Here is a 17,309-nt window from a genome sequence, read left to right as displayed (position 1 = left end):
CTGACTAAGACCTTACTGATAAAGTTAAGTTTTCATAGACGAATAGACTTAAAACAATACCGCTTTGCTACTCGAGCTGTTAATTGTTAATTTGGGGGTTAGAAGATATAGCAAACTATAAACAAGGCCACAACTTTTCTGTTGCTGAGAGACATGAATAAAATATCTGGTGAATAAATGAATACTGTTGTGACACATCATTTTTCAAAATACAAGTTTCCGAGCGCCTTCCATCGAAGTAATGAACAATAATTAGTCATTTACTAAACATAAAGCACAATAATCATTAGACTATCTGTAACAGTCATTATTTCAGGTTTCAACGTAAGAATGAAATTATCAGAACTGGAGTTTGAAAGAAATAAATACTGTTAAAAATTTTGACACAACACTTATTCATTGTTATTTGTTTCTCACTTATCAAGGAGGTAGCAATAGCATGAAGAGCAGGTCTCGCTGAAATATTGTTTGTTTGTTTGCTTTTATATTTTGAACAAAGCTACACGAGGGCTATCTGCGCTAGCCATCCCTCATTTAGCAGCGTAAGGCTAGAGGGAAGGTAGCTAATCATCCACTGCCAACTCTTGGGCTACTCTTTTACCAACGAACACTGGAATGGATCAATACATGTTTCAACGTAAGAATGAAATTATCAGAACTGGAGTTGGAAAGAAATAAATACTGTTAAAAATTTTGACACAACACTTATTCATTGTTATTTGTTTCTCACTTATCAAGGAGGTAGCAATAGCATGAAGAGCAGGTCTCGCTGAAATATTGTTTGTTTGTTTGCTTTTATATTTCGAACAAAGCTACACGAGGGCTATCTGCGCTAGCCATCCCTCATTTAGCAGCGTAAGGCTAGAGGGAAGGTAGCTAATCACCCACTGCTAACTCTTGGGCTACTCTTTTACCAACGAACACTGGAATGGATCAATACATTGTAACGCCCCCACGACTGAAAGTGGAGCATGTTTGGTGTGACGGGGATTCGAACCCGCGACCCTTAGATTACGAGTCGAGCGCCTTAACCACCTGACCATGCCTGGCCTTGTTTATATTGTATCACCCGCACTTTTTAGACTTAATCCGTTTTAAACAGTAAAATAATATTTCTGTTTATGATTTTCTAAGAATTGTTGGTTGGTTTGGTGTTTTATGGCACAAAGCAGATAGGCTATCTGTGCCACTTTATCAGAATTATGAACCATTTCACACTCAGCTGGTTTTGATACCCATGTCCTGAAATAAATAAAGTACCATTAGCACTGATGATAAAAAACGAACTACAAACGAATTTAACGACCATCTAAACTTAAACGTTAATATACTTACCCCAATGATCATTACTTACACTTTAATAAATGATGCCAATAAGCAGTACTTACACTTTAATAAACTGATGCCAATAAGCAGTACTTACACTTTAATAAACTGATGCCAGTAATTAGTACTTACACTTTAATAAACTGATGCCAATAAGCAGTACTTACACTTTAATAAAATGATGCCAATAAGCAGTACTTACACTTTAATAACCTGATGCCAGTAATTAGTACTTACACTTTAATAAACTGATGCCAATGAACAGTACTTACACTTTAATAAACTGATGCTTATGAACAATACTTACACTTTAATAAAGTGATGCCAATAAGCAGTACTTACATTTTATTAAACAGATACCAATAAGCAGTACTTAGACTTTAACAAACTGATGCCAATAAACAGTACTTACACTTTAACAAACTGATGCCAATAAACATTACTTACACATTAATAAGTTGATGCCAGTAATTAGTACGTACACTTTAATAAACTGATGCCAATGAACAATACTTACACTTTAATAAGTTGATGCCAATAAGCAAGACTTTAAATTCTACATAAAGTCTACAGCCCTCCACATAAGCAAAGTTACGGGAGTTATTTTTCTACGATTACGATACAACAAACATGAAATGACAATAAAATTCCCGTTGATAACAGTATTTTGTAGCATTTGATTTTTTTTAATTTTCTTTCTTATTTTAGTACTAATGTATCTTTTATTGCTAATAACACATTATTATTGTTACAAAAAATTTGTTATAAAACAAAATTTATTTACTTATATTACAGGTGTTATCCTTAATAAACTACCTGTTACTCGATACTAACTCTAGTTTTGTGTAAAGTTGGGTGTGTTTTCAAAGTATTGCACCCGACTCCAGGACACTGATATTAATAAAGTAAAAAAAAATTAAATATCAAAATAAAAAAATGAATCCTACCAATCCTACAGTTATTTGAGTATAGTTAGGCAATTAGTTCATAATTCAAATTTATCTTCATATTTTGAAAATCTGCTTATATCTCCTACGTTCTAGGTAAATAACATGGCATAACAATGTCGTCTGGGAGGGTCACGTATATTCGCACCACAATAAAGCAGTGTCTGTCAGTCAGTAGACACTAAAGTGACGTCACAAAAGAGAAGCTTAATGTTGCAATTTTTAATGTAATAACGTCAGTAAAACGTGCGCATACCGTGAATCACGAGAAGAATTATGCACTCTGTATACTACAGCTCAGCGTGACATATGAATATTAAAACCAAAGAAACAAAAACATTAGTTACTTTTAATTTTGGTTTTATTTACTCTTGAAACAGAACGTAGTCGAGAACCCTGCGGAAATACATTTAGTCTTAGCGTCTTCCACATTTACATCAATGTATCAACTGTACACACGAAACAAACCACACTTAAGTTACTAAACTAGGACCTTTTTACTGATAATTGCCACTTTTAAAATCCTGTAAAAGTAAGATTTTAATATTTCATTACTAAACATTTTTGACAGGTGTGTCTTTGATAAACCTTTTATTGATACGAGCTTATTGTATAAGTTTCAAAAGCTGTCATGACGACAGACCAAATTTTTTATATTTCTACAAGTAAACATATTGAACATCTTATACTAGCGCCCTCTGGTGACACAAACTTAATAATACACGTCAAAACCCTAAAACTATATTAAAACACGTCGAAATGTAAATACATTTCAAAACATTTCAACAAATAGTTTTCATGTTATTACCTTCCTATGTATACATTATATACACAGTTTTTATATTTCTTGCAAACGACGAATAAAAACTTGTCGCTATTCGTTCCAACACAACGAAAGTTATAACAGCTCTACACTTCTTGTTTTCAGCGAACTGAGTAGCTTTGATTGAGGATTATAATATTAGCTGAGTAACAAAAAGCACACTTACAACTAAACAAATGGTGTTTCATTTCTTGTTAATAACACATACGAGCAACTTTCCATTATTCAACTCCAAGTACACGACAGAGAAAGAGTTACAAAACAAAAAACAGAACACTATGCTATTTTCTATTAACAATTCCATATTGTTCGATTTCCAATAATAGTCGAGAAAATTTAGAGGGAATAAACCATAATATATGACAGAAAATAATAATATCAGTAAAATTTGCTGTATACACTGTTCTCAAGACGTTATTGTAATTTTAATTCATGGTTAGTCCCTCTTTCATTTTGCCAACATAACGTAAGTTTTGCACCTTAACTTTTCTGATGTACAAAACGAATATATGTATTGTTGGCTGCTGAATGTCTCACAAAGCTACTCGAGGACAGTCTGCGCTTGCTGCTCGTAATTTAGAAGTCATAGACAACAGATAGATAGCTTGTCAACACAACCCTCCAATATTTGTTTCAATGGCGGTCAGGTAGAGAACGTGGGATCCACAGCCCAGCACACTAACTACTGGTCGACCTAAGAATATTTGAGCTAATAACACTGGATTCAGTACCAATTCCCAAGTTTCTATTGCTTAAATGTTTATTTGTTTGTTTCGTATGTTCGCACAAAGCTACACAGTGGTCATTACGCGTTGACCGTCCCTAATTTTGAAATGATCGACGAGAGGGAAGTTACATAGTTGACAGCACACACCGCCAACTCTTGCGCTACTTTAATCCAAAAGTGAAATTTGATCGTCACTCTTATATCGTGCCACATGGTTCTAATTCCTTGTGGTGGACACAGAAGACAGCCCCCCAGTGCCACATGGTTCTAATTCCTTGTGGTGGACACAGAAGACAGCCCCCCAGTGCCACATGGTTCTATTCCTTGCGGTGGATACAGAAGACAGCCCCCCAGTGCCACATGGTTCTAACTCCTTGCGGTGGACACAGAAGACAGCCCCCCAGTGCCACATGGTTCTAACTCCTTGCGGTGGACACAGAAGACAGCCCCCCAGTGTCACATGGTTCTAATTCCTTGCGGTGGACACAGAAGACAGCCCCCCAGTGCCACATGGTTCTATTCCTTGCGGTGGACACAAAAGATAGCCCCCCAGCGCCACATGGTTCTAATTACTTGTGGTGGACACAAAAGACAGCCCCCCAGTGCCACATGGTTCTAACTCCTTGCGGTGGACACAGAAGACAGCCCCCCAGTGCCACATGGTTCTAATTCCTTGCGGTGGACACAGAAGACAGCCCCCCAGTGCCACATGGTTCTATTCCTTGCGGTGGACACAGAAGACAGCCCCCCAATGCCACATAATTCTAACTCCTTGCGGTGGACACAGAAGACAGCACCCCAGTGCCACATGGTTCTATTCCTTGCGGTGGACACAAAAGACAGCCCCCCAGCGCCACATGGTTCTAACTCCTTGCGGTGGACACAGAAGACAGCCCCCCAGTGCCACATGGTTTTATTCTTTGCGGTGGACACAGAAGACAGGCACCCAGTGCAACATGGTTTATTCCTTGCGGTGGACACAAAAAACAGCCCCCAAGTGACTAAAAAAAAGGTTCTCGATACATAGATAGTCCTCTGTGTAGCTTTGTGCTTAAATAGAAAGAAACTTATATCGCACTCATGACTCCAAAGCGTGGAGTGATAATTTGAGGCAACGGAATGCAAACCATGGACCCTCGAAGTCACTGCGCACTCTTATAACTAGAGGTTTTGTTTTCAGACTCAAAGTATCCATAGCAGTAAGTGAGTAATGTATATAACATATTTGGCATGTTTTACTATATTTTACGGTAAAACTAGCATGCAAAATTACCTACAGTGCTTGTATTATATGAACGTACTAAGTAGCGTGGTCATTGTCAAAGACCACAAAGTTCATATGGTCCAAACAACGGGCTGAGAAGGTAAAGTGATCATTTAGAGAACATGTGTTACTGATATAACAGAGAGATACCAATATAAACAAAAAACATTCGATTTTCTTTCTGAAACTTTGCAATTTTTTCTCAAAATATTATTGTTGTGTACACCTCCATTTAGCACAAAAAAGAGTTTGATCATCTGTTGTTAAACAAAAGCTACATACAGAGCTATTCGTGCTTTGCCCATCACGTGTATCGAAACCCGGATTTTAGCACTACAAGTCTTTAGACTTACCGCTGAGTCAATTAGGGGCCCGGAAATAAAGGAAAAATATATCATTGAGAAATAAACTATAACTGAATGAGATATATTATCACAGATCTCATGTTACCTGAAAACGTAAATGTTATCAAGGCCTGGCATGGCCAAGTGGATTAAGGCGTTCGATTCGTAATCTGAAGGTTGCAGGTTCGAATCTCGGTCGCACCAAACATGCTCTCCCTTTGAGCCGTGGGAGCGTATAATATGACGGTCAATCCCACTACTCGTTGATAAAAGTGTAGCCCAAAAGTTGATGGTGGGTGGTGATGACTAGTTGCCTTCCCTCTAGTCTTACACTGCTAAATTAGGGACGGCTAGCGCAGATAGCCCTCGTGGAGCTTTGCGCGAAATTAAAAAAACAAACGTTGTCAGCGAGGTTATAGAATACACGTACTCCAAATTAAGAAAGTAACAACGCAAAACACTTCAAACTTGATTTGTAGTTTGAACCATTTGAAGTTAATTTGACTCATCTTTAGACACGTGTATTTTGTATTTATAGCAAAACTACTAAGGTTACCAGCCGTCGTTCCTAATTTTGAATAACTGACAGTCAACAGTGCCCTATTCTTCAACATTCGCATAAAAGGATTGACTGTTACTCTTACTATAATTACTTAAAGTCCATTGAATATTTTGTAGAGTTGTACGATTTCGAACACCGTCCGTCAATCCTCGTCACAGGTATCTGGATGGAAATAATGTTCTTGCTCTACAGTACACAAAAAAACACACGTCTTTATTATAACACAAAAACCTTAATTACTTCCAGAATGCTTAAGATGGAATTCAGGTAATTACAAAAAACAACTTCCAAATTAAGACTCGAGTAGAACAGCCACTGTCGGTCTCTTGCTTCTAATTAAATAAATTTAACTCAGCGACGGTTGCATTAAAAAAAACAACCAAAAAAAGACGCCCACCAATCTGCCAACAGAAGAAAACCGCTTACGACTAGGGTCACAAAAAAAAGAGATGTCACCGGTAAATCAAATCCACACCCCAACAATGACGTTTTGGGGTTCAATTGCAAAAATGTTCTTAGCTTGGGTTCTAAGTGGCGTTCAACGTCTGCACACTGATACTTGGTCTGCACACTGATACTTGTTTATCTCAATTATTATATTTTAAAATGTAAACTTCTTAACACCATTGTTTTTCATGACTTTTTTTGTTCTTAATACCATGTTTTTCATGACTTTTTTTGTTCTTAACACCATTGTTTTTCATGACTTTTTTTGTTCTTAACACCATTGTTTTTTAGTCTTTCATACTTTTATATAATTGTTGTCTCATGTTTTCCCCACAGTCACTTAATTTTGATTCAATGCCTGTTGGGGTAAGTTAGTTTTATTACAACTGTGATTTGCTTAGCGAGTTTTGTGTAATTTAAATTGTACAACGCGTGATAAAAAGCAGATTCGACGCAGCTGGACAAAACTAACACCTTCTATGGACATCTGAACTGCGTGTAAGTGTCCTTCTACGGTTTTAAACAATAACCTAGGTAAAATCTCGCACTTTAACGTCTACTCTTAACGAATAATAAAAACCCAGTAGGAGCACAGAATTCCCGAACTTCAGGATGGTGTGAAAAGCAGGCCTAATATAATGTTTTTACTACAGATTACTGAACAGTTTCTTTTCGGGGCAATTTTTTTTTTCTCTTGAAGAAATTTAAAAGCAGAAACATTTATCATACTGATGAACCGACACTTTTTCCACCTGAAATGGCCACTGAGAGTTATACTGTACATAAACGCAAAATTATTACACTATTAACACACTTATCAAACACACCAATAACATTCTCTACTGTCAATACTAATAAACTAGCACAGTACCCTATTCTTAGCTTGGGTTCTAAGTGGCGTTCTTAGCACTACAAGTCTTTGGACTTACCGCTGAGTCAATGAGGGGCCCGGAAAAAAAGGAAAAATATATCATATAACATTTTGGGGGCATATAACTGCCCCCAAAAAATTGACTATTAAGGGTTATATGGAACATAAAACAAAATCATTAAAATGGAAATCAATTTAACAAACATACAATAATATTCCATACTGTCAATGTCATTAAACTGTTGGCAGATTTTTACAAACACGCAACCCCCTCTATCATTCAAGGGGTAACCAATCAGCAACATCTCTTGCCTCCATGTCATCTTAAACAAACGTAATTATAACATAATGTTACATATTATACTTTATCTCAGACAAGTCTCCGATGTATTATGTTACGTACGATACATATTGCTATTTCAAATACATGGAAATTTTAATTTTAATTTAGAATCTGAATTTCGAAATGTATCAACTCTACGATATTTGCCAACAAGACTGGTACACAATTTTCTTTCTTAACATAAATATATTTTAATAAACAAGCAACAATACAACTTACAATAATGGTTATTATAAATATTGTTTTATATACATTCAGAAAAACAGAGGTAGATAAAAAATATGATATCATACAGTGAGACGACAAACAGGACAAAAATAGAAAGGCATCACTACATACACAGATAAATTAAAATACGTTTGTTTGTGTGTTTTAAAGCAAAGCAACACAACGAAATCTGTCCACCACGAGGAATCGAACCCTGAGTTTTAGCGTTACAAATCCGTAAACTTGCCGATGACCCACTGAAGGGACGAATGTTAGGTCGAGGGAATTGAGTTTCAAATACCGCGTAGACCACTTCTATGCCTGTCATATCACAACCAGCCTGTTGAGTACAGGTAACAGGCGAAAGGCCTCTTCGTCATGGAATATGGCAGATTTTGTGTGGTTGACATATTAGTGCATATTTGTCTTCGCTTTCACTCGCAAGTTCTTAGAAGAACAACAAAACAGGTTTCGTAATACACAAATAACCAGAATGAGAAATGACTTTTTTTTTGCTACAACAAAGAATAGAGTAATACATTCACAAACCCTTCCAAAACCGTTAATCTGTACTAAAACCCGTAACTTATTTTACCACCACATATATCTCACAAATACGAAGTGTGACAAAAAGACATGAAAACAACCATTAAATGTGTTACCAGTTCTCTACATTACACACTTCAAAGCGTTACAAACATTAATTACTTCTGTGTGTTGACAGTAAGTAGTTTTTGTTTGTCTTGGTAAATCATTTTTGGCTTCCACTTAACCTTCAGAAATAGTATGTTTAGCATTCAACTAATATTCAGTGTTAGGCCTCAGAACTGGTCTTCATTTAACATTCAAGACACATGAAAGCTAAGATAAGATCAGAAAACAGACTATGAATAACAACGCCCACGATTTATTTATTATTGTTTACTTTAGGCATAAAACTGCCTGTCTTTACTGTTTCATAGGGCGTACACAATAATCACAAAAGCAAACAAACAGTACCGTGGTGAAGAATTATCCAAAATTATAATAATGTCCAATGTCCCGATATATTTCACAGGTATCTTTACTATTTTTCCAACATTTCACAATTTAGGCATTTCCATTATGTTTCAGATATCTTTACTATTTTTCACAATTTAAAACTCCAATGTCTGACGTCTCAATATGTTTTACAGAAATCTTTACTATTGTTTTCTAATCCACAGTTTGAACACCCAGCGTCTATTGTGCTAGTATGTTTTACAAATATATTTACCAATATTTTTAGCATTTCACACTTTAAACCTTCATGTTCCACTATGTTTTAGAGAGAACTAAAACTTTTCCAACTTCTTGCAAATTTGTTAATTCAACCACGAGCTTTACGATACAACTTTGAAAACGTTAGCGAAGCAGTGTGATTCGTCTTAGTATACGAAACACGATGAATTTTGTTTTCAAAACTCAAAATGTAAATATTAATTAACGAAACGTGTAATAAAAGTGTAAAATAGCGAGTAATATTAATAAACACAATCACACTCTATATAACTAACGTTTGGCGAGGTCTGTTCGTCATATAAGTGAGAGCTGAAAGCATGGATTTCAAGGACGACAATATACACCACTGGTTCCCAATTACTGTTCACACTACATAGTGTAATCGTAAGGACAAGTCTGAACTTGCTGGGGAATTCATTATTCCACAAATATAGTTTTTACTTATTTTTGTAACACTTCACCATCATGTGGAACACGAATCAGGCTTTCATGGGCCGGATGTGACCAGCGGTCCTCCTACGGGGAATTACTGCGAAATTGGTTTGGTTTGCAGTGAATTTCGCCCAAAGCTACACGAGGGCTATATACGTTTGCCGTCCCTAATTTAAAGGTGGAAAACTAGAAGGAAGGCAGCTAGTCATCACCATCCACCACCAGTTCTTGAGCTACTATTTTTACTAACGAATAGGGGAATTGACTGTGACGTTACAACGCTCTCATTGATGAAAGGAGAGTGTTTGATGGGACATCTTCGAACCCGCGACACGCAGGTTGTTAGTCGAACGCCCTAAACACATGGCCATGCCAGGCTACCTGGTTTTAAATAATTAGAAGCACTTTGTTTACTAAGTCTGACAAAATAAATTATAGACTTTTTCGAACAATAATAACTAAGTTATCTTAAAATTCTATAAATGTATAGAATATGATTCCAATGAAATCACTTTATTAGTTTCTTTGTGTGTGTGCGCGCGAAGATAGAAGTATAAATAAATGTGAATAAATTACACAATGAAACTATTCATAAAGAAACATAAGGTCCATCCTTTAAAAATTTTAGTAATAGATGTTTGAAGTTTGTTGTGATTATGGTTACAAAAGGTATACAAATTGAGACTATTTATTCTTCTCAATGATTGATTTGTTTTAAATTTCGCGTTTATAATGTGTTTGTCTGTTTTTGAATTTCGTGCAAAGCTACACGAGAGCTATCTGCGCTAGCCGTCCCTAATTTAGCAGTGTAAGACTAGAGGGAAGGCAGGTAGTCATCACTACCCACCGCCAACTCTTGGGCTACTCTTTTACGAACGAATAGTGGGATTGATCGTAATATTATAATGCCTCCACGGGTGAAAGGGCGAAAATGTTTGGTGTTACGGGGATTCGAACCCACGATCCTCAGATACTTGGCCATACCAAGCTATCTTGACACTGAACAATTATCATTTAATGTTGCACACTAAAGTTACGACCAATTTTAGAACTTGAAACTCAACGTGTATAAATAAAGTCGACATATCTAAAGATTTATTTTTATTACTGTGAATTAAAGTTCTCCACCACTGTAGAAACAGGGTGGTGGAAATAACAAATTGCTGCATGGTAAAAAACATTTTGTTAAAAGTTAGTTGAAATATACCTTAGAATTCATAGAAACATTTAAAAAACTCTATAAATTAATGTTTATCTTAAATTACCAGTTTTTTTGTTCTTCAAAATTGAGATGGACTCGAATGTATTGGTTATTTGTATAATAGAAATTTATATAACCAAATTATTTTACGTGATACACGCGCCATCTACTGAGCTTTATACAAATTATTTCTAAGGATGCCTAAATTTAAAAAAAAAAGTTAAGTAATCTTCCATTACACTTTCTTAGTTGTTTAAGAAAATACATTAGCGCTAACACATAAAAAACAACGACATCAACTTATAAAAGATACACAATGAAAACAGTTTGATACTCAGGTTGCAGATTTCTGGAACTTTTATATTCTTTTAACATAAACATTAACGACAAACAGCAAATAGATTTTTGCTATGTTAAACATTAAAAAAGAAAGAAACTCTTAACTGCATTTATTGGTGTGAAAATGCTAAAGATTTGATACGATCCTTTTCAGACTTTATAATAAAAACTATCAATATTACTAAACAGTATAAAAAAACTCTAAGATTTCTAATTTCACTGAACAACAAAAGAACTAATGGAATAAGAAACTAAGATTAAGTGGTGTTTGTTTATTACAGAAGTAGTAGTTGACTTTATTTAACAATGAAACTTCAAAAAGTGTAAATACCATTTAAACCTAATATCAACTGAGAGAGTTTACTGTGATATTGTACAATAAAAACCTACATCTTGAATAGGCCAATTTTTATTTTCTGCTAGCTAAGTACAATAAGAAACTAAACTCTTTTCTTAATTCATACAGACTTTAAAATTTCAGTATACATTCAAGAACTTTGCCTCACCTCTGCCTTACGGATTATCTCACGAATCTCTTCTATCCTCACGTATGGGTCAGTTTCAGTACCAGTCTTCTCTCCACTGGAGGAAACTGAACTCTAACAAAAAGGGTGAAAAAAAAGGTATTAAAGATATTATATTTTCTTGGTTTGATTAATTAGGTTTTACTTCACTTTAATGAATAAGTTGTGTGGCTATTATTTCAAACAATCTTCTTGCTTTTACAATATCAGAATTTCAATGAAAAAAACTAAACTATAAGTTAAACACCATTACTTAGTTCTATTTGATATCTTTCTTATCATTGATCCACCAAGACAAGTGGTAAAAACATTGGTTCTTAGGTAATAATTAAGATATGATTGTTTGCCTGATGGGAAAGTACAAAAACAGTGATTCTCAATCCATGGAAAAATGCTTAGTGTATAGATTTCATTGTGATCCACAGAGATACGCAAAACATTATTATTGAACCACCAAAATAAAGCTTTTTTCTTTATTTCATCAAATGCATATTCCACTTACATACCTCCTGATTTATTTATTATTTTTATTTTAATCACAAAAATCCAAAAGTCCTCCTTCAATTAAAACCAAAACAGTATTTACACAGATTTCTGCTGACAAGTAGTTAGAACACACAAAAAATGGTTAATAATGAAATACAGATCCTGGAGGAAAGAAATCTGAGTTCAGTTATCATATGTTGTATTTCATTTTCCACTGTCAAGTCTCTTTATAGGATAAGAAAATAAAACACTCAAAGATAGTGAAACGGGAAAGAATATCCATATAAATATACTAGTACTGTCTGTTGTCTGTCCGTGTAACTACTTTGCAGGGTGTAAAATGGATCATCACCAAAATGGGTGTTCAGGTTCAATAGGTCCATGCAAAGATTACAAACAAATTTGCAGTTTTTTTATCACTACTTCACATCCTCTAGTTTGATAATCATAGTTTAATTTTTAGTTTTGCATTTTACAGTTTTAATGGGCATTTTTACACTTTTTACTTCTACTTCACCCCCTGCAAATAGTTCTTTACCAAATATGGCATGAAGGTTTATTGGGTCGATTCAGAGACGTGTGCAAAATTGCAGTTTCAAATTTTATGTTTTGCAGTTTTTACAGTCATTCGTGAATTTTCTTAAAATTATTTTTTAGGGAAATAATTTTCCATGTCCTAAGATAACCTTTTGTTAGTCATAAATTTACATAACTTCCATCCCAGTTATAAATAATTAATTTCAAAATACAGAATTTGTTAGAATTCTACACACAGATAACTTACTTTTTCCTTCCCAATAAACTCAGACTGAAGTTTATTTAGCTCTTCATAACAATCTCTTGCTGTTCGACTTTCTTTTGCAATACAAGATGCCCATCTTCTGGCTTCTTTAGTCAAACAAAGTCCAGCATTGTGTTCAGTAGAAATTTTTATGATCTGAGCATTAAAGAAACTAAAATAGTTAGTTCTAGAGTAATTAAAAGATGTTAATCAAAATTTATACCCAACCAACAAAAGATTTCAATGATATTAACTTTACGTAACACGTTTCACACGTGTCACTTTCACGTGATTCATAGCTGCCTTATGTTGTTTTTATTTCTCATGGCTTCTATATAGAAGTATTAAAATTTCATCACTATGTTTCATTTTATCCTAAATTACTTCATATATAAACAACAAATTACTACATTTCAGCTTTATTAAAAGAACAATATAACAGTTTTTGAAATACTTACTTTAAATCTTTTATCAAATTAAAAATATAAAAATATTCACAGAAAAAACGGGAATGTAAACCAAACTGGTTTTATTTGTTATTACAAAGTGATAAATTTTCTAATAGATATACAAAATAGATTTAAAATTTCCCATGCATAAAACTATATAAAAAGATATGTAAAACAAAAGTTTCAAAACTGTATTCAATCGTGACTAAAGAAGCAACAGTTTTATTATTCAAAATAATTATAAACATAAATATTAAAAGTTTAAAATGATTTTACTATTACAATGTTCACACATACTTCATCTCCGTCACATGGTTCAAAACTGTACTGCATTGTTTTCAACAGGACAGGGTTATCATTTAAAAAACAGTCCATTGTGTAGTCCTTTGTAGCCTAGAACAGATTAAATCAACTTAGCAAAAAACCTCTAGATGCATTTCAACACACATGCACACAAAATGGAAGATTTATTTTTGCTATAACTGAAATAGTAATTTCAGACCAATATGATTTTAACAAAAAACATATTCCAACGATATGAACATCCTTATCCTGTTTCAGTAAGAATAGATACATGTTTGCTATAAGATTTTTCTATAATGTAGTTCATAGAAATTAATCAAAAATGCATACTTTTATAACAATAATCATAAAACACAAGATTCCATGCATTTGAATTACTCATTCAATAAACAAAGTAGTGACAGTGTAATTTTTAGAAGAGCTACTCATAATTGACTGTCAGTATATTCAAGTTAAAAATCTAGGAACTTGTACAAAAGCACTAGTGTTTCTCAATAAAATGCATTATTTAAAAATTATAAAGTGTCTATAAATTATTGAACCATCTTATTAACTAAATAAAATTATATTGATAAAGTAAATATTTTAGTTTTCAGTATAACAGAAGCTAACATTGCATTATTATCCATGGGTAGTGGCACCATTAGTATTCCTCAGTATGGTAAACATGGTGACAGATGGTGTTCTCATTTTATTTTCATATTTATCATTCTACTATAATAAGTAATCTGTCTGGTATTAATTATAATTCTATAATAGTGGTTATTCTGCTCTATTGGTTTAATATGTGTAAATAAAACTAGCCTAAGCATCCTGGGTTGGCTGGACCTAATGATATATTATTGAGGTTATGGCCAAAAACTCTGTTAAAAACAATGGCACCTTACTGATGAAACAATAAATTACAATAATTTTATGCAAAATATTTAACAATGCATAGCATGTACAAGGTATAGGATTAGTTCTGATCTCTGTATGTAGTTTCCTTTGATCAAAACTTAATACAAACTGCAGTTATTTGAAAACTTAATAATATGTTTTATACACAAATTTATATAATACTTTAATTTAATAACTACTGTGTTTATCCACAGCTTATTATATTACAGTATTTAAATTAAACTAAAAGTGAATGTACCAACATTACAAAAACTAGCTTTCCATGATTACAGTACTCTAGTATTTAAACTAAATTAAAAAAATTAAGTTTGAAGGTTACAAACCTCTACACACTACACTACAGTATTTAGACAGTTTTACTGCAGAATCAAAGTGCTGACGTTACAGACTAATAGGCTAAGTTTGAAGGTTACAAACCTTTTTAATTTACACTAGAGTATTTAAACTTTATACTGCAGAATCACAATGTTGAAGCTACAAACAGCTTTTCACGAGTGTTATGATTTATTCTGTGAATATAAAGCATTAATGTTACAAACATTAAAAACACTTATTTTTTTGTAAAATTACAGCACCCTGCTACCAATGCTAGAAAGAATAAAAAGATAAACATTTGCTTTTCAGAAAGTAATACTTAAAACCTAGGCTATAAAAGCATTACAACTGCAAATGTTTACATTCCAAAAAATAATAATGCCTCTGGTGGTACAGAAGTCTGCAAACTCATGGGTATCAGAATTCAATTTTTTGTGCTCAAAAATATAGTAGTAAAAATAATATTTAAAATTTAGGCTATAAGTGAAAGTTCAAATATACCAATATTTATCCTTAACATAACCTATATTAAAAAAGTTACAGTATTAGTCAAAAACACTTACACCCTCAGATTCTCTTTGTAAGTTAGAGAAAGACGACTGCCATGCTGCACAAGTAAACAGTTCAGTTCGACTGACCAACTGAATGAATTCTTTAATTTTGTCATAGATGTCACAATCCAGGTTCTGTAGTAATAAAAGGCTCCATTGAAAATAATGCGACCCAGTGATAAAATAAACAATAAATTATTGCTCGACCTGATATATGTTACATAATCAAAGTTACTAAGCACGCAAGTCTGCATATAAACAGCATGTGCTCATACAAATAACCAAACATGGGGATCATAAGACACAATTTTCTCAGGAAATTTAAAAGAATTTGCAAGAGGAAACAAAGTGTTCTGTTAAGCAACTGAAAAACATTATAGTTACTTTTTTAAAATGTGTGCTGAAGTTAGTTAAGTAAAAAGTAATAAAAACCAACTTTCAACATCGAATCTCCCCAAATGTCTGAATTGTATATATGATATTAAATATATGATAACAACCTTTATACTAGAGAAGCCAATTTACCGTGGTGCCTGTGCATTAGTTCTGCGTGTGACGATGTATTCATGATGTCACACCTGCATACATAGAATCGAGAAAAATAAAGTTCTCCATGATGGGAAACATAGGTGAAACAGGAAAATCTACATGCACATCTCCATGATGGGAAACATAGGTGAAACAGAAAAATCTACATGCACATCTCCATGATGGGAAACATAGGTGAAACAGGAAAATCTACATGCACATCTCCATGATGGGAAACATAGGTGAAACAGGAAAATCTACATGCACATCTCCATGATGGGAAACATAGGTGAAACAGAAAAATCTACATGCACATCTCCATGATGGGAAACATAGGTGAAACAGGAAAATCGACATGCACATCTCCATGACGGGAAACATAAGTGAAACAGAAAAATCTATATGCACATCTCCATGATGGGAAACATAGGTGAAACAGGAAAATCTACATGCACATCTCCATGATGGGAAACATAGGTGAAACAGGAAAATCTACATGCACATCTCCATGATGGGAAACATAGGTGAAACAGGAAAATCTACATGCACATCTCCATGATGGGAAACATAGGTGAAACAGAAAAATCTACATGCACATCTCCATGATGGGAAACATAGGTGAAACAAAAAAATCTACATGCACATCTCCATGATGGGAAAAAAAGGTGAAACAGGAAAATATACATGCACACAGGATAAAAAATTTTGCAAAGTTGACAAAGTCTGTGATTTTCATATATAATACACTAATGTGAGATAAGTAATATTAAAATGTTAAATGAATTTATACTGCAGTACTGTCAGTTGAATAATGTAACACTATGAATAAAATAATAGAGTACTGTCAGTTAACAAGCACCACACTGAAAGTTAAATAATATATAACAATCAGTCAAAGATCAAAATTCTGTCAAGTACATTTATAACAGTATCAGTGAAATATTATAATAAGAATTATATCAACTGGACAGTGTTACGTTCTCATTCAATACCATAATGTAAGTAAATTTAGTGATATCAGTAAAATAATGTCATATATTTATGTCAATTAAACAGTATAATAACAACAGTATCAGTTAAACAATGTAATACATTAAAGTGAATAAGTAAACATTATCAGTACAAGATCAGTACACTCTCAGGTAATTGGTGTAACACAACAATAAATTAAATACTGTAACACTTTTAATTAAGTACTGTTAGTTAAGTTCTGTTTGTTAAATAATTTGATACTGTCTGCTAACTTTTTAAATTCATGATGTTTTGTACATTCTGATGGAATTATTTATATGACGTTCTACTATAATAACTATTACTGTACCTTATAAAATTGTTGGTCTATCTATAAAAGACCAATAATAACATGGTTTAGTTTAGAT

General features: G+C 33.5%; 1 protein-coding gene across 2 annotated transcripts in view; it reads right to left on the bottom strand.

Annotated features, from left to right (window-relative positions):
- LOC143252201 (F-BAR and double SH3 domains protein 2-like) overlaps window positions 1-17,309 on the bottom strand; it is a 119,396-nt gene that overhangs the window by 53,550 nt on the left and 48,537 nt on the right. For both annotated transcript variants that reach the window (XM_076503958.1, XM_076503959.1), the window contains exons 9-12: window positions 15,415-15,537; window positions 13,631-13,726; window positions 12,888-13,040; window positions 11,600-11,692 (exon numbers count right to left, since the gene is read on the bottom strand). In XM_076503958.1, coding sequence (XP_076360073.1) covers window positions 11,600-11,692; window positions 12,888-13,040; window positions 13,631-13,726; window positions 15,415-15,537 — 465 coding nt within the window. The remainder of the gene's footprint in view (window positions 1-11,599; window positions 11,693-12,887; window positions 13,041-13,630; window positions 13,727-15,414; window positions 15,538-17,309) is intronic.

Source organism: Tachypleus tridentatus, chromosome 6 (assembly GCF_004210375.1).
Source record: "Tachypleus tridentatus isolate NWPU-2018 chromosome 6, ASM421037v1, whole genome shotgun sequence".
NCBI lineage: Eukaryota > Metazoa > Arthropoda > Merostomata > Xiphosura > Limulidae > Tachypleus > Tachypleus tridentatus.
The sequence above is the reverse complement of the archived record's forward strand: the minus strand, read 5'-3'. Positions and strand labels throughout refer to the sequence as shown.